Here is a 20,567-nt window from a genome sequence, read left to right as displayed (position 1 = left end):
CCGAGACATTTTCTCATAGTGCAGTTTGCGCTTTCTAAATCTGTTGCTGCTCATAGTCCATGACATAACTGATTAGTTGTTGAGATAGATGGTTGTACATACTGGCGGAACATGGGCGGATCTTGCAAGTATCTTCACCAAAATAGGTTAATAGTCCAAATGGAACTTGGCATCCCATTTGGGTCACACAAAACCACTAGCGTGAACAGGCTTGCTGTCTGTAGATGGCTATCGAATACCGACAGTGTCGTCATAATATTGATGACAGTTTATCTTATCTTTAAGCTATCTCTTTTCAATGGTAAACTTGTGTAAAAAGATATAGCCCAAGATTAAGAAGGCAACTGCAAAACCCGCCAATTTACTCACATCAATCCAGAAGGCGCTAACATCAAACCCAAAGGTGCTCAAGATAACAGCACCAGGTACTTCAATGGATAAGCCGTATTTCTTCTCTTTCAAGATTAAATCTTTAACCTCGTTAATCGTAAGAGACTCATAAGCGTAATGGAAAAGTGAAAGGATCTGGAAAACCTTAATTTCTGATTTAACATCTTCACTATTAATGAAAAGTCCAGCAAATAATAATGAAAATAAAAGTATCAACACTCCAACCATCGTGGAAGTCCCTGGTTCACGTATAAGAATCCCCACTATCAAGACTTCTATGGCAACCGCAACATTGAACAAAATCAACACCATAGTGGCCTTCAAAAACCCGTTATGTTCCATGGTTAATCCAACCAATGGATACGCAATGCTAAGTAAAATAATTGGTGGTAATACCCGCAAAGGTAAAACATCACATACAATCTTGGAGATATAGTAACTGGAAGGATGATAATAGTTATTAGCTCGTTCACGAATAAAGATAATCCGTTCACTGCTAAAGGCATGAAGTCCTGTCAAACACGAGAATCCAAATAAGGTTAATAAAAAGAAGAACAACCCCAATCGGTTTTGAAACCCACTTATATCATTACTCACGTCATAATATAAATACCCACAAAATAATCCCATCACTAATGAAAGAACATAATGACTCAATAATAGTCTGGGATTCCGGTATAAGTTCTTGAATGTTCTTGACGATAAAATCAAAATTTGGGATCCAATGGTAGCTCTTTTGAACATACGATTATTGAATTCAATGGGTGTACGATTCTCGATTTCTCTGGCAATCAGAGCTCTAATCTCACTAGCTGTTTGCGATTGATCAAAAATCAGTGGGAGCTTATTCTTAATAGTAATGACTTTGGTATTACCGTGTTCATTATATTCATCACGATGAACTGCAAAGTGTTCCCATTCCATTTGAGTGTCGATTGCACTTGGAGTTGATGCAGTGGTGGGTTGAAGAAACTCTGCATGAATGTGATCATCTCCTTCAAGCGATACACCACTGGAAATCCCAACAGACTCTTCAGATTGCGTTGTGCTGATAACTTTCTTCTGGTTAACCGTCACATCGATTAAATAATCAGCAATGTTATAACCCACTGGACATTTGTACCCGTTGGAAGCAAAGAAATCATTACATGCAATCATTGCACCAGAATAAACCAAGTCACCTTCATTTAAAAGAACCAAATTATCAAAGAGTGAAACAATATTACTTCTTGGTTGGTGAATGGTGAAAACAATAGTACGGTTAAAGTCTCTTGCTAACTTCACCAACACATCCACAACGTTTCTAGCGTTATAAGCATCTAAGCCAGATGTAGGTTCGTCGAGGAAAAGTATAGATGGAGAAGTAACCAACTCACAAGCAATAGAAACCCTTCTCTTTTCTCCTCCAGAAATTCCTCTTTCAAAATCAGATCCAATCACCCGGTCCTTAATGTGAAATATGCGTAACTCATTAAGTACTTCAATGACACGTGCTTCTTTGGCCCGAAGACTCATATCTCTAGGTAATCTTAACAAGGCACTGTTTAAAACTGTCTCATACACCGTCAATGTAGGTATCAAATGGTCTTCTTGGTCCACAAACCCAATAATCTTCTTATAATCCTTTGGCAGTATATGAGTCCCATTAACATAAATATCACCAGTTATTTGTCCAGCTTTAAACTTGCCTGCTAAAATGTCTAAAAGAGTAGTCTTCCCGGCACCTGACCCTCCCATGATAGCCAATGATTCACCGGGTTGCACTATACCAAAAATATTCGATAGTATCTGTTGATGGTTGCCCTTTTTGGAAACCTTGTACGAGACATTCTTGAAGGCCAAGGTGGCTGGAGTGAAGTTCTCATTCATAGCATGTAGTTCGCTTTCAAGGCAATCGAAATGGTCGGTTGAACGGAATAAAGGAGATTTCCCAATGTTATATATGGAAGTCACAACAAGGATGGCACATAAAAATCCAAACCCACCAATTAACAACATGTTACTCAAGGTGAATCTTGGTTTAGGTGGAAGTGTATAACCTGGGATCTCGGACTTATGGATACATTCCCCAGAATTACAATGCAAAGTGATGTAAGGGTCTCCAAACACAGATTGAATCAATTGGTTCATACTGGGTTCAGAAAAGCGACAAGATTTGGCATTAACATCACATGTGAAGTCACCTGGACCTTTGATAGTTTCAGTTAAGAAGTCAGAGATATCAATGGACCCCTTTTGCCCACAGAGCATCTTATCGGGCAAACACTTACATTTGACCGTCTCACAGTTGTAATGGGTGGTGTTGGCATTCAAGTCGTAGTCCAACTTACACCCACCCAATTCACAGTAGAAAGATTCTTCCTCGGCTATCCAGAACTGGAAGTCACACATCTCGGCCGTGGCATTACAACTGAACGTTGCCTGAGGCTTCTTGCCGTTCAAGATGCTAATGATTTTCTTATTGGTGACATCACACATCTGGTGGAACTTCTTGACGATGATACCAGACTTGTAGCACGTGCCCTTAAGTCCTTCAGGCATGAAAGGGTCACACGCCCTGTCAGTGGTACACATGTTACAATTGATGCCTCCCCAGCCTTCCTTACAGTCACAGGTATCGTTCCCTCTCACGGGACGCTTACTGTTGCCGTCCGTCAATGAACCACACAACGGCTCAGAACAGTCCATGCCCCCGTATCCGTCACGACACTCACACATGCCCGTGAAAGTGTTACATTGAGAGAACTGCGTGCACTCAAAGTTGGGCAAGTTACAGTTGAAACATGGTGGACATTCGTCGTCTGAGTCGTTATCACCATCTCCTGGACCCATTGCAAACACCTGTGGTCTTACTTGGAAGACATCGTTTACAGCCACCAATTTCTGGGTTCTTTTGAAGGCCAATTCAAAATCTTCCTGACTCCTTATCACCAAATTCTCATGCTGCTGAGCTCCATTAACGGCGGTCAGTGATAGGAGTGTTATTGTTGCAGCAATCCATATGTTTGCCTTCATACTTCCAGTCCGACTCGTTCTGTGTCTCCTAAGTTACAAATGCGCTATGTAACTTTACCGAATGTTCTAGGGTTTCCTTTGGACGTGTGGCTTTTGAAGTGACTCAATTGGGTCGTTGGTGTTAATTTAAACTGGAGTCCCACCCATTCTCATGTTTAATTCGAGGCATGTTAAATTATGCGTGCAAACTCCCAAATAGGAAATCTACGTCATTTTCTATTTTAGGACAAACATGACATAACCCTTTGGGGCAATAAAATAGACTACATTAGTCCAAATGCATGATGTATTTTAAAAACTATAAACGTAGCTTGTTTCATGTTGGGTTCCGCTTAAGTGGCTGTATATAATCATTCTCCTTATCCTCCCTAACATAAACAATGTAATATGGGGTTGCAGTATTCCCTTCAGTGAAATTGAATACTTCTTCAACACTAACTTCTGTTACCATCTCATCATTATATTTCCGGTAAATGTTCCGGTGTGGATCCTTTATATATACCCAATAATGACCATAACTAGCTTCACCTCTATGAATAAATATGGCAAAGATACTGTACCCTACCTTATTGTAGTCTTCAAATTGATGGCGGACTTTCTCCTCTAGACCTTCTAATTCCTTATTAATACTTAGCAATTTATTCTTAAGATCATCAATCTGTTGTTGAAGAGCAATTATAGTACTTGGATTAACCCCTATTCTAGGATGTGGCTCAATACGTGCCTCTAAGAACTTTTTAGTTGCAATCAACGAGTCAATCAATGAAAGATTACTTTCTTTATCTTTATTCAAAATCAAAGCTTTCTGTGAGTTCAAGCCATTTATTTCAGATTTCCACTGGAATACCTCATTCCTCTTGCGTAGGGTGACTGGGTCTTCGGTATCCAAATATCGATCTAAGTAAATTTTGTCACTAAAAGGGATCGTCTCCAACGATTTATAAGCCATTAATCTTTCTCTATCAAAGAGAACTCTCTGGACATGGAATTGTAATATTTCAGGCAATTGACTAATGGTAATTGATTTCCTGACTTCACCCTCTTCTAAAGAGACAATGTCGTCATTGAAATAAGTATCAAGAGAATCATAAATATTCTTGGGGTGATCTCCAACATTTATAATCAAACTGAAAAACCTTTCCTCAGATATCCGCTTCTTATCAACATCATTCAATGGAGTAATGGTTTGTTTGATTTTGCCTGAAAATAATCGCTTGATTAAATCATGCTGTTCCCCATCATTATCTTGCGATTCTGGCTCTAAAGTGGTCTCAATTTGGTATGTGACGTTTTCAATGCATTCCGTCACATCTTGTTGTCTTCCAATTTCAATAGTGTTCTCCATTTGGTCCTCTTCAATTGGTAAGATCTTACGTTTTTCGCCTAGCTCACCAACGTCTTCCTCAAATGGAGTTTGTTGGTTGAATACTATGTCATCTTCGATTGTCAAATCAATGATTTCAGGATTACAACTGGTTTCTTCTTCTTTGATTCCTAATGAAGTATCATGATCTTCGTCAGCTATAATAATATCAGGACTTTGGGTTGAAACAGTTATAGGCTCAATTTTAGCACTATTACCTTCATCGTCATCATCCTGGTCCATATCATCACTACTGCTGCTGTCAATCAGTTTAATGCTTTCTGTGATCTCCTTTCGAGTTTGAAACAAAACAGGCTGAGAAAGTGGTAAGAAGGATAAATAGGCCAACTCCTTCGAAGGTACAACACATCTGTTCAGTGTATAAATCATCTGGTTGAAAAGATCTTGTAAATGATACATGAATTGATTAGATCTTTCTAACTCTCCTTGTTCCACCTTTCTACCACCTATCTTCCTCTCCACTTCGGGTGAAAGCTTGAAATTTCCTTCATCAAAATTAAGAATAGTATCTCGTAATGGCAGAATACAAAAGTAGTATTGTAATAACGAGTTCAAGTAACATGTGTTCCCAATATTATCAAGTCCAGCAGGCCATTCACTTACCGGAAGTAAGGAAGAATCCAATTTCCCCGTCTTCAAACAGTTAAACAAGATATCAGACTTCTTATTCTCTGCAATTGTTCTTAAACAAAACCTCAATGTGCAAATATCAAGGTCCTCACTCTCAGCAAGCAATTTCTGGAAATTTGTTAAGATCTCAAACTCAGACGATGATGGAGAGCATTTGAGCTTGTCCAAGCATTCCACATATGTAAAACAGAACAGAGACTGATTGCTATAATCTGGTAACTTTGTTTCAATGTAATTCATGATTATGTTACTCTTTCTATTGACTCCAATAGATAAGAGCGATTCATGAAGGAACAAAATATCTTTGTCTTGTGAATCAAACCCATTTGATTGCATCACCTCGTCCAATTTGAATTCATATGCTGTTAGTACCACTTCGTCTTCGGTTATTTCTTGGATGTTAAGTTCAGACATCGCAATATTTACAGGTACAAGCTCTTCCAGTAGGTACTTATTAAAAGTAACAGAGTTACGCACCTTGGCAATTGTACCGGCATTCTGTCTGAAATATTGATAGTTTTTGGGGTCATTTGTATAGCTTGCTTGGTACATGGCAATAAGAACATCATCGTCTATAGTATCTGGATTGACAGTTGATTGTATACCGATTGCCTTTAAGGAATCCAAGTAATCTGAATACCCTACCAATTCTCCTCTTTGAGCCAATGTATAATAGTACTGGGTCAATTTATTATTTTTTGGGGACGTCTGCTCATTGTACTGGCTTAAATAATTCACGGTATTCTTAAGAGCATCAACATAATGAAATCTATTGATCAAATCTGATTTCACAGTATTTTCGAAGCATTTTATAGTCAATTCATTATTGTAAAACTCAGAGACACTCAACTTAACCAAGAATGGTAGCTGGGTGGAGTTAATGCCTTCAGCAAAATAGTTTCTAGAAGATGCAGCATCAACTTCATTCAAATTCTTGAAGAAGGGATCCATATTATCTGCAAAAGAATAATTAGTAACAAATTCATTATCAGGTACATGTCTTGCCTTTGTTCTAGCATAGAAGATCAACTCAAAGATCTTCCTAATATATGACTCTTTTAGTGCAGGGGTTGCTGATAGTCTTGGAGGCGTGAGTACATCATTGGAGATGGTTGCTCCAATGGCTTTCACAAGATAATTTAAATCTAAAAAGGCATCCAAAGATGCCTGTTTAATGGAAATGGTTTTAATTTCGTTATTTTCTTCTTGTACGATGGGGCCTCTTAAAACTTTAATAAAAGTCTTGATGATATACACGGTTGAAGGAATATGATCTGCAGATAAGTCCAGTTTCGGGTTCGCCTCAATGAACAGGAGAAACCTTTCTCTCACCACATCCTCATTGAATAATAGAAGCTGATCTTTGGTTGAAAATTCCGGCGGGAAAACCGTACATCTTAAGATATGATCATTGGGACTATTGGCACTCTTAAAAAAGGCATCATCTAATTTGGTAGTTGTGGCATCTTCATACTTTAATAGCTTTAAATCTTCATCCAGAATTTGCAGCGAATGCACAATGTGATATTCATGTTTATCAATACTCTTGAAGGGGTTCCCCAATAGTTCGACTATCACAATTCGGAAATGGCAAACATGTGACCCATTTTGGACCAACCCTCTAACGACAGTGGACTTCTTACTTCTAACAGTGGGCGTTTCTGGGTTATAATGATCAACAGTCTCAACAGTGGGCGCAATGGGGATCTTGTTATTCAATGTGAGCATGTGAGGTGGTTTCCGATCTCTGGCGAGATCAGATAGTGCCTGAGCGTAGTCTATAGGCTTAGCATTCAATAGACTGGCACTACTACCATACTGTGATTTGTATGCATAGGTCCATTTTATATCGTCAATTATTCTATTCAGGGTCTTGAACGGCGAGTTCAATAACGACATTCGATCAATGGTCATATCTTCATTATCGTTTGTGGTTTTCGTTGCTGGTCGACTTGGAGGTGGCGGTGGCGCTGGAGGACTCATCAATTCAGAGTCTAATGATCTCGACACTTCTTCCACTATAGTCTCATCAGATTCTAGCGGGTTACTGTTTGTTGTTGTAGTAGTAGTAGTAGTAGTAGTGTCATGCTGCTCCTGTTTGGTACTTGTACTTTGGTGGTTGTTGGCAACCGTCTCGGTCGACGACTGGTGGTCGTCCAAAACGAGATCTTTGCTCTCAATTGCCACAGAAACCATGGTCGCTGGATCCACGGGGTCCATTTCAAGGGAGTGCTGTGATGAATAAGAGAATAAAGAACTACAGCCACTTGGTTGATTGTTGAGAGTGTCTGTCCTTATTTCCACATATATTTTGCGGATCACGTGACACATGTAACCCCATAACCCCATATTTCTTGGAGGAGTCCAACTAGGTGTATGAGTAATACATGCTATGTGTTTTGGTAATTGCTAAGAAGTTGTTTAGGGAGTTGTCCTGGTTACTTGTCTCCATGACGAACCACTGTTGACGGTATGCTGTTGCCATTAGTGGTGTTAGGGTGTGAACATAGTATGTAATCGAGTGAATAAGTGAATGCACATTCTTCTATACATTGCAATTATACAATTGTTAGCTATTACTACGATTGAAGATCAGTATAAAAGGTACCGTATCTTATTAGTGGCGCCTGTTCTTATAAGAAGTGCGGTACCTTCCTTATTCTAGTTATTTAATTATATGAAGCAAGTGATAAGTCACAGCTGTTGCGAACTAAAGTCTTAAGAAGCCAAACAGCTACTACCAATGCACGAATCCCAATGCATATACTTATTTACGTTCTTATCCGGACATTGAAATCCATGTCACGTGACACAAGAACATGACACAAAGCACTCGAAACTAATACCGATTTAAAATTTTCAGTCAATTATATGTTTGCTAAACAATACATTGGAGTGAGTAGTTTGTCAAGAGAGCATCCAATCAAAATAGAAACTGCATTTATCGGTAAAACTCATCTTCAAATCTATCATTCCCTGAAAGAGTTTAACCGACCCCATCATGACTTCTCCACCAAGTTTCGATTTGGAAAAGATCAAAGCAGAATCTGATGGCAGTTACTCGCTGATAGCCTCACTGGCATTTAATGAAGTGGTTGTAAACAATCCTTACTTTGCTGCTGGTGGTGGGCTTATGCTTCTTGGAACCGGTCTTGCATTGGCCCGTCTGGGAGTATCCAAAGGTGCCCTGTTTTTATACCGTCAAATGTTGGTAGACTTGGAGATACCTTCCAAAGATAAGCTGTATTTGTGGTTCTTGGAATGGATGAGTCAATATAAGAACCGTTCGTCTCGTCATTTATCAGTAGAAACAAATTACATCCAACACGACAATGGAGCTGTTAGTACCAAGTTTAGTTTGGTACCTGGACCAGGGAAACATTTACTTAGATATAAGGGTGCCTTCATGCTTGTGAATAGAGAAAGATCGGGAAAATTGTTAGACATGACAAACGGTGCACCATTTGAAACTGTGACGTTGACCACGTTGTATCGGGACCAATATTTATTCGGAGAGATGTTAGAAGAAGCCAAAAAGATAGCCTTAAAAGCTAGAGAGGGGAAAACAGTGTTATATACTTCATGGGGACCAGAATGGAGACCATTTGGACAACCGAGGAAGAAGAGAATGTTGGAGTCTGTGATTTTGGACTCCAATATCCGCCAATCCATTGTTGATGATGTACAAGATTTCTTGAAATCAGGAGATTGGTACCATAAACGAGGCATTCCGTATAGAAGAGGCTATTTACTATATGGACCACCAGGTAGTGGGAAGACGTCGTTCATTCAAGCGTTGGCTGGATATTTGGATTATAATATTTGTATTTTGAACTTGGCCGAAAGCAATTTAACTGATGATCGATTGAACCATCTAATGAACCATTTACCCGATCGGTCACTCTTGCTATTGGAGGATGTTGATGCTGCCTTCAATAAGAGAGAACAGACTGAAGAGAAGGGATATTCTAATGCGGGTGTTACCTTTAGTGGGCTCTTAAATGCATTAGATGGGGTTGCATCTGCAGAGGAATGCATAACGTTTATGACCACCAATCATCCGGAAAAACTTGATCCTGCGTTACTCAGACCTGGAAGAGTGGATTTCAAGGTGTTGATCGACAACGCCAGTGAATTCCAAGTGGAACAAATGTTCCTTAGATTCTATGATAATGAACATGAACTTTGCCAACAGTTCTTGCACAAGATGCGGCAATTGAAGATCTCCAAAGTCTCAACAGCTCAATTACAGGGACTCTTTGTGTATAATAAGGATGATCCGCAAGGTGCTATTACCATGGTGGAAACCTTGGGTGCTCCCAACACACACTCATTCTAGGAGAAATTAATTATTTAATACTTGTAAATAGAAACACAGCCACTATAGTAGTACTAGTTCGGATTAATTAATCGGTATTTACTTTTACCCTTGGTAATATTTCATTAACCGTTCATGAACCTGATTAAGCTGTTCTGGCCGCAACTCACTAGTTCCTTGTTCTTCACGGACCGACTCACTCTGTTTAATTAATTTAGTCAAGTAATCCATTAATAGTAAGTATATTAAAGCATCACTTTGATCGTTCTTGAGCTGAACGTCGGTATTCCCGTTCTCTCGGACAACTTTTTTGACTATCCGACGGAACCTGGTCAGTGAATACGATTTCTTAGTTATCTTAACCATAGGCTCAAGGTATTTGATGGCGAGTGAACTCCAGTAAACTAGTACTAAGAATAATGTTTATGTTTATGTTTGGATTGGTTCTGTGTATCTTAAAGTTGTAGATTATTGTCACATACACACGACCTGCAATGATAACATCAATCTAATGGGAGTAATGATTGTTCGTGGTTTCTGTGATGAATAAGTATTTTTCCGAAATTTAAAGACTTTAAAGTAAGCTTCTTTTGTTGTCCGACACGAACAGTGCAAAATAATCACTTCACCGAATATTCTATGGTTCTAGAATCCCACACTACTAAAAGAACAATTTCATTTTAAGCACGTTCATACTGCAAAGAATATTTCTCTTGGTTATAGACAAACATGTATTGGATCAAGCATGCGTTTGCATGAGATTTATGTTTTATGCCTATTAAATCAGTCACTGAAAAGCGGAATAATCTGTTGCATTCAGCCTTTATGTTTTACATTTCGGAGTTCAGGATGATGTAATTGAACCACAACCATGTATGTGGACTGATGTGCCGAAAAGTAAAGCCTTCCTTGCTTATTGTATACAATGCACGCCTGCCTTTGCTGCAACAATTTTTTTTTCAATATTATCTACGAAATGCATGCTGCAATGCACACTTTTACATCTGGGGGTAACCCTAATATCTAACCATACCAATAAATAGACTCTATTAAACTCTAAATGTTACAGATATAATACACAATGAAAAAGGTCAAGTGATGCTTAGCACGTTATAACTTGCGTCTTTTATTGGCATCCTCGTTAGTGCCAAGTAATCCACCCTTGATAGTACGGTCCAACTCACTAAGAGATGGCAAATGGTATCCCAGTGACAATCCATGAGACCGCTTCAAAGGATTAGGCGAGATTGGTCGCTCTGTTACTGGAGACGCACCAGGTGATGCAGAAATTGCTGCAACAGCGGGTGATCCCATGCTGACGGTATTGGTTGATGAAGTTACACTTGGTACAGCAGGTAAGGGAACTTCAATGGCAGTAGTTGTAATAGGAGTTTTAGTAGAATTTTCTTCCTCTTCAACAGGAGTTGGTGATAACTTACGAACATCTTCCTTTTCTGATTCGTTCGACTCATTTCCGGTTTTGGAAAACTCAAAGTTGGAAATAACTCCCATCAGATAGTGACGATGCGGTTCAGCAGACTTGACGGATGCTAATGCAGGTGGTGCAGGAAGAGAATCTGAACGTTGGTACATACGAAGTTCACCACCGTCTTTTAATTTATCAGTCTCATTCAGTGTAGGATTAGGTACACTTAAAGGTGAATAGCTTTTAGATTCAGACCTTACCCGTGTTGTTTCCTCTACTCGAGTTGGGCGTTGAGGTAATGGTTGCAAAGGATCCATTAAAACCGAAAAATGGCGGTTGCTATTGTTTGTTAAAGGGGTAACCAGAGCTGAAGTGTTTGTTTCTTCTTTGACAATGGTCTGACGAAAGTCTGAACGCAGGAGATGCAATGAATAATGAGGGTTCAATGGATAGGGTTGCGGAATTATGTTTGAAGCCGATGGGTTACGTGACCCAGAATGACTGTTCAAATGGTATGTGGTGTTTGATGGAGCAGGATTACCAGAACCCAAACCCGATATAGGAATCAACAAAGGTAAACGACGGCTCTTTAAGGAGTTTTTCAACTTACTAATTTCCAGAACAATAGTTGCAGATGATGAAGCCTTCGATGGTCGTGTCATTGGACTAGCAGTTTCTTCTTCAGTATGCTTCCCAAGTGAACGAACAGGTGTTTGATTTTCTTTCCGGTCAGGAACAGCAGAATCAACTCTTGTGATATCTATCTTGGTTTCGACGGCCACCTGAGGGGCTGATGCCGAAAGAAATTTATCAAACGATTCAACTAAAGAGATCATATCTGAATGAGTCTTGTTCAACTCACTGTATATGACTTCATAGTTAGAATATAAAACTTCATAGTCTTTGGATAGATTACTGTACTTGTTGTTCAATTCAATGAACTTCAATTGCACACTGTTTTCAAATGACGATTGTGAAGCCACTTGTGGACGACCTCTTGAGGCTTGCTGCTGCTGCTGCTGCTGCTGTTGTCCTTGCTGTTGCACTGACTGACTTTGTTGGCTTCCAGGTGATGGAATGCCAGACGAAGGTACACCTTGCACTTGAAATGGCTGTTGAAGAGGCTGTTGAGCTTGCTGCTGGTAAGGTTGAGAGGTAGCAGGAGATACTGACCGGGAACGAACGCTCTGTGGTGGTTGAGGAGTTGAACCTGATGTAGTCACACGAGGATCCACCGGTTCACTTGAGTTTTTTTGCTGCTGAACAGCTGGCACAGAAGCTGTTTGGGGAGTAGGTTGGGGATGCTGTTGTATCACGAGCTTCCGCTGCTGCTGCTGCTGTTGCTGTTGTTGCTGTTGCTGTTGCTGCTGCTGATGCAAATGAGCTTGCTGCAAGGGTATAGGAGCATACTGAGCTGGCACCAATTGTTGTGGAGAAACAACTTGAGCCGCAGTGGGGGACTCTGGAGGACCCACAAAATACTGCTGTTGCTTATTTTGATGATAATGTAATGCTTGGTGATATTGGTTGATATGCTGCTCGTCGTATGGAATGGATTTAAGGTTGACAACTTCTTTATGGGAATTGACGTTCTTGGAAGAACGTCTTTTGATCAAACGCAAGCTTTCAATGTCACCTTTACGGAATTGAGCTGAAGAATGACGAAATTCCCAACGACTTACTTGACTGGAACCGATAGAATTACTTCCGGGAGCTGAGGTGGCAGACAGACCATTTCCGGATTCAAATTCTTGTGAGTCATTAACCTTATGGAAACCGTACATGTTCAATTGACGAACAAAGCTTGAGATGTTAGTATGTTTGAAATATTGTGCAAGAACCTTGGAGAATTCTTCACCAGGTGAACAATAGAACGAATCCTGTGAAGGTGACCACCAGATCAAATGGCTAATGTTGGGATCTTCCAACATATCGTATAGCTTGTGAATAAATACAACCTGGGTTTTAGTACCTGAAGCTGCACCAGCTTGCGAAGCAGATACAGGTGTGGCTACCGTAGGTGGAGCAACAGGAGTGGTGTTAGTAGACACAGCCAAACCAGATGCTCCTGTAACAGGGGTCGAAGCAGGACCAGGAGCAGAGGCAGAAGTTGACACAGGGGTACGAGTGGAAACCGCAGAAGACACTGAAGCAGCAGCAGCAGCAGCAGAAGCTGAACTGGAAGCAGGCGATGGTGCTGCATCTGAAGAAGCCGCAACAGTGTTTCCAGAACCACCAGTGATTGCTGTTCCACTATCATTACCGCTGTTATTATTGGGATTCGTATTGGAGTCATTATTATTAGTTGCTGCAGATGTTACCAGCGCTGTGCTTGACTTGCGAGGTGGTACCTGACCACCGAGCTTAGTGCTATCCGGTTTACCACTGTCGTGGCTATAACTGTTGCTCTGACTGCGATGATGACTATGGGTGTAAGCTTGCGGGTGCCCTGCATTAGACATGGGAGTCGGAAGGCTCGATGCTGACGGGTTGGTTGGAGTCAAATGAGGAGGCAAGGATCCTACGGTACCAATGGAAAAATATGAAGAGACATTTTTCAGTAATGGAGGTGGACCTCCAGCTGACGATACCATCATTTGTTGACCCTGGGGAATGTAAGGCACCGAAGGTCTCATTCCATAAGGTAGTCGCTGTTGTTGATGCTGCTGTTGCTGTTGTTGTTGCTGTTGCAGATGCTGTAGTGGAATCTGTTGCATTGGATGTTGGTGGTGATGTGTCATATAGGCCGATCCAGTGGGGGTACTGGCCATTTGATGAACTGGTTGAGAGGGAACATATACCACTTGAGGATAAGAGCCATTAGGCATAGGAACTGCAGGAGTAGCTGAAGTAAACATTCCTTGTAAATCTGTCAGGGAGATAATACTCTTTGGCACCGTGGGTAGCACCACGGGGGATGCAGTGGCAGAACTTGCAGAGGCAGCAACAGAATTTGCAGGAGTATTAGAAGTCGGACCGGGGGGAGGAGCGGAGCTTGGTGTTGCAGAATGTGAAGGATGAGGAACAGGTGCCATTAGGAAGACGGAAGAAGGCGTAGGATAAGATATGTGAAATGGAGTCGGTTGGGACATATGTAGAACGAAAAACAGGTCCTACTAAATTGTGTGTGTGCCACCTTAAGAATAGCCCGGCTACAGATATAAAGGGATTGCCAGAAAATGACGGGCCGGGCAAGGACACAGGTTTAATTGGGGGAGGGTTTAATATGGGGAAGTGAAAGTTGTGAAATTATCAAAAAGGAGATTCTAAAAAGTTAAAGGCTGTAAAGTGTTAATGGGGAACAATTGAAGTATATAACTGATAGGTTTACCTGTCATCGCAAAGTCACCATGGAAAAACAAAGCTGTAGGAATAGACGCAACCAAGGCAAAGAGAAAGGCTTTTTGGCACGGGTTGAGAATACTATAATCCGTATTTGAATCCCCAGCCCTCTGCCGCTAAAACCACTTGTAAGCCATGTTCCTTCTTTTTGCTGAGGGACACCTGAAACTTCCTCATCTGTCCCCAAACTCAAAAAAATAAACATTTTTTGCACACTGAACAATATGGCCTATTGTTCATTATGCATGCTTTCTCTTATAATAGTAATAATGCCTGTGCATGACGCATCGCGAGTAAATATTACGTTCTACTTAATTCTAACTTCGCTGTGATGCCAATGTACGACCGACACGCCCACAAGACCCTCGGGAGCAGGACAGATCTGCTTGGTCGGCAACTAGAGAGAGAGAACTTGAACTTTGATTGTCACTTCTCCCTCCCCGATGGCTGCTGCCTATAAATAAATTTGTTGTCAGAATGCATATCAGCCCCATTAATTTTTCTTTTTGGTTGTAAGTATGAGAGTTTATTTTTCTTGTTAATACGATTTAATTTATATTACTGTAAAAAATGCTTACCACTCGACCTGTACCCATAAGATCAAATACCGACCCACTGTAGCATCGAAATTTAAAGGTTACGAGCAACAGGTGTTTCGATACGCATCTACATCTGTAGCTCTGCAAACGTAGCAACCTACGATTCTATTCCCTCTTTGAAAAATTTCATTTTTGGTCACTAATGTATCTTCCCAAGCTGGCCTGCGACATTTACCACTATGTTATTGTCTTCCGCCCTTCACATAGACTTTTGTTACCCTATTAGTGTTTGACAATGTACCGGTAAAGCTACCTGTGTCTCGGTCTGCATCTTCATCTCAAAATCTGTATCTACGCATGTATGCAAGTATTAATATTTGCGTATGATTGTATACACACATAGTTCTGTATGAATAAATACAAATTGCATGCTCTTTGTTGGATCCAATCACTGGAACTACTTCCGAATAAAATAAATTACTGGTAACCCTAGTCACAGTATTAACTACTTTAGGATGTGCTGCGCTGTTCGAATCATGTTTTAGATTTGATTGCTATTAGCTCAGAATATTACGTTAGGGCTTAGTACGCTTAATGACCTCATCGTAACGAAATAATAAACTCATTAGAAATCAGCCTCACTGGTTGTGCATTGATTTATTCTTTTTAATCCATCAAGCAGTAGAAACATTTATTGCTCGGAAGATCAACCTTGTTTCTCCGATAGTACGTGCAGAAAATAAATGTTGCAACAATAACGCAATATTTTTTTTTTGTATGCTAAATGCCATTCGCAAAGTCAGTGGAATATACGATTTCAAACATATGATTGATGCATCTCGTCCAATGTTACCGACTATCGAGGGTACAAGAAAGGATGATTTCAAGGACCCTCAAAGAGCTCGAGAATGCAGGCATATTCAACCATCGGGTCTCGGAGTTTACGACTGCAAATCAGGAAGTCAATTCCTTCATTCTTCACAAATATCAGTGTTTACGTGAAAGAAACGTTTTCAATGCTCGTCAAATTTGCAGCTATCGTTTTAACTTCGAATGTGTTAATTTTTTTTGTTAAAATTATTGTTTATTTGGTTGAGAAGACGGAATACCTTTCGCATAGATGCAACGTCCTTTATTAAAGGCTGACTAAAGCTTTTTGCTATGTCTTACACCAATTACCATTGCCCAGCAAGCATAGTACATGAGCATTTCACTTTTCGTTTCTTTATATTAGCGGCTTCAGGAAACCAATTTAAACTTCCATTATCATTCCCTAAGCTCTTATTTGCCCGAACAGGTAGGTGGCACTTGCCAGGAGCCTGAAGCATTCCCCTCAATACACAATTACACATTTAGTCTAATATTATCAAATATTTAGTAAGCATTAGAAGGGTGGGATGTTGCTTATACGGTGCATATTTATCTTATTGTAGTGCATGTTGAATAAACTAAAGTCTACGTCACCAACTGTAAACCCAAACAGTACTCTGGAGAAGAGCGGCTACACTAACTGGAACCGCTGTTCTAACTACTTCACTGTTACGGTAATAACCAATATGATCTCCGGAAATGCACCAAGGGATAAGACGGTATTTTCTTGGCCATACATTACAAAAGCGACAGTACATGTTCCAATTGTAGCTAAAGTTGGCAGCGGATGAGAAAAAAAAGTAGCTGGATCTTACAACTTACCCGAACCGTTTACAAGTGAAGACTGCTTACCGATGACACAATGTTTGATTTTGAAATGTAGTCACACGACAGGTTGGAAAATAAAATACTACTCCATGGCCAGCTTGTCATCTTTATTTTTCCCAGGCTTTCTTTTCGTCTGTTTGAAAGCATAGCGCAAAAGTCTTCAAGCAATACCTTGTGTTCTGATGAAGATCCCTGCACCTTAACGATTTCATTCCAGTTTGGAGTCTGCTGGTCCTCTTGGTGATTTTAAAACCAGTTTGAATTTCATTTATCCCTTAACAGCATCATCGGCTATAATATTAAAACATGTCATGCCTGATAATTTCAACGCACCTTATAAGCCGTATACGTTGTACTAATATAGAGCAACTTTGGCATTCTAGCATGAGATAAGACAATTATAATCAACACTTGAAGATTATAGAGTAATAATGAAACTTTGTTTTGCCTGCACATAAACATTCTCTGAGGATTGCAGTGCCTTGCATGTGGCAATTCAACCTGCACGACCTTTTTTCATGGTACATAGTTTTGCCTTCTATTTGCGCATGCAGGCGCACAAGCATGCACACTATGCATGCAATTGACCACACAGACTGAAGACCAGCAATCGGTTAAAGGTGAAGCCTCTCCAATACTCTAAGGGAAAATGAATGGACCACAGAAAATGAACGAGACAATAGCTTGTTTGATAAAAAGAGTTAGAGTTTTTAGGTTATGACTCGTTGTTTAATAAAATTATCTGGGCCAGAGTTTTGTGCATACAAATTCTATTTTCTAGAACCACATCCTAGTAAGAATTGTCGGCTAAACTACAACAGCTGCTTTGAGGGTTATGCTTTTAAGTATTAAATCGAATGATATCCAGAAAGACTATCACTCGCGTACTAATCTTAAAGAATAAACACACACATAAGCTTATTATTATTTAATTAGCACTTAGCTCGGAACTATGACAGTCCCAAACATTTACATCACGTAGTTAAACGAATCTAAATAAAGTTAAACCTTCTTCCCTTAAATACAACACCACTGTAACGCTACTGCTGCTAACACTAAAATTTTCCCATGTTTATAGTATTGTGTAGTAAACTCAGGCACCACATATATACACATGTATCCTTCTTATGGACATTAATAGCCTTTGCAAAATTTATAAGCCCCTGGATCCCATTGAATACCACATTAGCACAAAGTTACTAATTCCAGTCATTATATTTTTGCACGGAAACTCTTCTCAAGCAATTATAGAAATTAATTATTTTTTCACACCTTAAGTTGTTACTTCTTCAATTAATGAACTTCTAGTTTAAATTGTATAATGACTTTTCTCTGCAACCTTCTGTATGATTTGTAGCGCTAAGTATGCCCCATCAGAGCCTTATGTTGCTACTGTATTGTTGCTCAAAGTAGGTCCCTTTAAAGGGGAATTCATAACAATGAAATGCATAAAATTGATGGTGTTGATAACGACACCTTCAAGAATAGGGGATCTTAAAGTTTGTGCTTATAAGGTACAACTAGTAAGAATGTTTCCAAATATAAAACGTAATGACGCATGCGTCCCAAATGACTCCATTATTTAGTGCGGAGTCCAATTGTTTCTACAGGACAAGAAGTTTACGTCCAGCTGCAGAAGATGTCAGCACCCTTGCAACATAATCTAATTTGATGGCGTTCAAACTTGAAGTTCGCAGTTACGCAATGGGGGAATCTACAGATTGCTAAGTACTTTATTGTTATGTAAGGTTTAAAGATCTACAGTTCTGCTTTTGTAGATCTTAAAAGCAGAGGCTTGGCTCAATAAAAATCATCCTTTTGTAGCCAGAACTTGGAGTTAATATTTACATCTTACGTATCAAGAAGTATTGTCATTTGATCACGCAACATCTCCATCCATCCCCCTAACAACTGATATTGCTATGTCTATGCTTGACACATTGGTGCGCAAAAGTATACCTGCTTACATCACATGCCGGAGATTGGAAATTACCGATTGCTATGATCTCTTCTCACGTGAAAGCTCTACGCAGTTCATCCCCGGCTGCTTCTTCCCAATGCAGTAATAGATAGCTTTTTCTTTGGTCGTCAACTGTAAGTCATCATGCCTGTTTCATGACAAGAAATAGGTCGGGAAACAGTACCAGTACGATACGGACGTTCTCGCACGAAAACTAACTAACTAATAATAATAATAATAATATTAATTGAAGAGTGAAGCTTGAATGAATCCACAGGCGAACAGCTTTGTCTGGATGATTTCATATGTAAAATTTCCAAAAAAAAGTTTTGTTAATAATGTTTTGTCAGTAATACCGTAAAATTTTCTTCAAGTCAGCTATTGTATAAGGCATTTCATTATCACCGTATATGTACATCAAACTAACATTTTTATAATGATAATGAAGTTTATTACGCCGTCGCCTACATACGTAATAGAAATCAGATTATGGTAGTTTCTATTCGACCTTTATTGATAAAGTTCTCTACACCTATAAGAAGTTGCTTCGTTTAGTAAAACACCAAACACACAATAAGCGAGCAAGCGAGAAGGGAATCACTACCATTGATAATATACACTTGCGATATTAATCAACTAGTACGTAAGAACTGAAACATGCTTGTTAGATTATCTTGAATTGAAAACTAACAACCACCACCATGTTTGCTTGAAAATTTCACTATTATTTTTTCATGCTATGCCATGCTATGTTGTTGCAAGATGTATCTCTGTAAATGCAGGTGATGCGGGTTGAACTTAACCATATTTCGAACAATATATCCTTTTAGGTTACGGGGGGAAAATGTTACGAAAGACTCGAAATACGATTAAGTAGTCATGCATTACAGTAGTTATTTCCAAACGGCGAGGGTTTCCTTGCGCCAGCAAATGACTACAGCACGGCTTACTATTTCAAGCCAGTCAATCTGCCTTAGCTTTTCTCTTGCGCTTTCAATCATCACCGTATAATTTAATTTTCCCAAGCCCAGCCCCTATTTTCTTAAACATTTTGATATGCTTAAAGCAATCAACCGGTGACAATACGCGTAATCTTATGTTCTATTTTGCTTTCCCTTAGTGGAGAAGAATGGTATTTCATAAAATTGGAGGTTAGGTCTTTCGGGGTAAATTATTATGCGGATTTGGCTTTAAACCTCGCATTTGTTTTAAGGCAACTTGCTGCACACTTACAATTTCGGGTAAACATAACGCCATAGGTAATTGTTCTTAACAAAGATGTCGTGTAATACTGAAAGACTCCTCACGACGAATGGAATTATCAGTATATGTTGTGCATATAAACAAAATACACAGACATAAATGTTACTACTACTTATGAAAAACCGGTAAAATAATAAAATTAAGGCCTGACAAATAATCCTTACCAGCGCTACCATAAGCGCTTAATTTGTGCAGTTGGTTACTCTATTTCAACCTGGTTTCCTATTTCAACCTGGTTTCGACCTAATGGCTGCAACTTTTCTTTTCAATGATGAAATTAATTCATCAACTTTGAACCCGAACAATCTCACCATTTAGTTAACCTACTTATGAATGTATATTCCTAACAACAATCGATACACTTCTGGCCGTGCGCGCGGATAAAACAAAACGTAAACGAAATGAAGCAAGCCGACTGCAGCAAAGTCGGAGAGCAAATCAATGTCAGTCAGTAAGCCAACAAAACCAAATAAAGCAAAGTAAACATAGTAACTTTAACCCTTCACTAGTAACATATTATTTTCCATTATGTACCATCCGATTACTGGAACCTTCATTGATCAGTAATCATCGTTACCCAAATCTCAGACTTACTCAAACTC

The 20,567-nt window shown here is 39.6% G+C and overlaps 4 protein-coding genes across 4 annotated transcripts; 1 reads left to right on the top strand and 3 right to left on the bottom strand.

The window, feature by feature from the left end:
• Positions 1 to 285: 285 nt before the first annotated feature.
• ADP1 (putative ATP-dependent permease) lies at positions 286 to 3,405 on the bottom strand (the record flags this gene model as incomplete). Its single annotated transcript, XM_043195867.1, has 1 exon — positions 286 to 3,405. The coding sequence occupies one exon, from the start codon at positions 3,403 to 3,405 to the stop codon at positions 286 to 288; it is 3,120 nt and encodes a 1,039-aa protein (XP_043049572.1).
• Positions 3,406 to 3,721: 316 nt separating this feature from the next.
• UBP2 (ubiquitin-specific protease) lies at positions 3,722 to 7,904 on the bottom strand (the record flags this gene model as incomplete). The annotated part of the gene is made up of 3 exons (XM_043195866.1): positions 3,722 to 7,466; positions 7,764 to 7,787; positions 7,879 to 7,904. The coding sequence occupies 3 exons, from the start codon at positions 7,902 to 7,904 to the stop codon at positions 3,722 to 3,724; spliced, it is 3,795 nt and encodes a 1,264-aa protein (XP_043049571.1).
• Positions 7,905 to 8,420: 516 nt separating this feature from the next.
• On the top strand, positions 8,421 to 9,758 carry BCS1 (bifunctional AAA family ATPase chaperone/translocase; the record flags this gene model as incomplete). Its single annotated transcript, XM_043195865.1, has 1 exon — positions 8,421 to 9,758. The coding sequence occupies one exon, from the start codon at positions 8,421 to 8,423 to the stop codon at positions 9,756 to 9,758; it is 1,338 nt and encodes a 445-aa protein (XP_043049570.1).
• Positions 9,759 to 10,847: 1,089 nt separating this feature from the next.
• On the bottom strand, positions 10,848 to 14,198 carry SFL1 (Sfl1p; the record flags this gene model as incomplete). The annotated part of the gene is made up of 1 exon (XM_043195864.1): positions 10,848 to 14,198. One exon carries the CDS (start codon positions 14,196 to 14,198, stop codon positions 10,848 to 10,850), a length of 3,351 nt encoding a protein of 1,116 aa, XP_043049569.1.
• Positions 14,199 to 20,567: the final 6,369 nt, after the last annotated feature.

Source organism: Scheffersomyces spartinae (assembly GCF_019049425.1).
Source record: "Scheffersomyces spartinae strain ARV_011 chromosome Unknown scaffold_9, whole genome shotgun sequence".
In the NCBI taxonomy this organism is placed as follows: domain Eukaryota; kingdom Fungi; phylum Ascomycota; class Pichiomycetes; order Serinales; family Debaryomycetaceae; genus Lizanozyma; species Lizanozyma spartinae.
The sequence above is the reverse complement of the archived record's forward strand: the minus strand, read 5'-3'. Positions and strand labels throughout refer to the sequence as shown.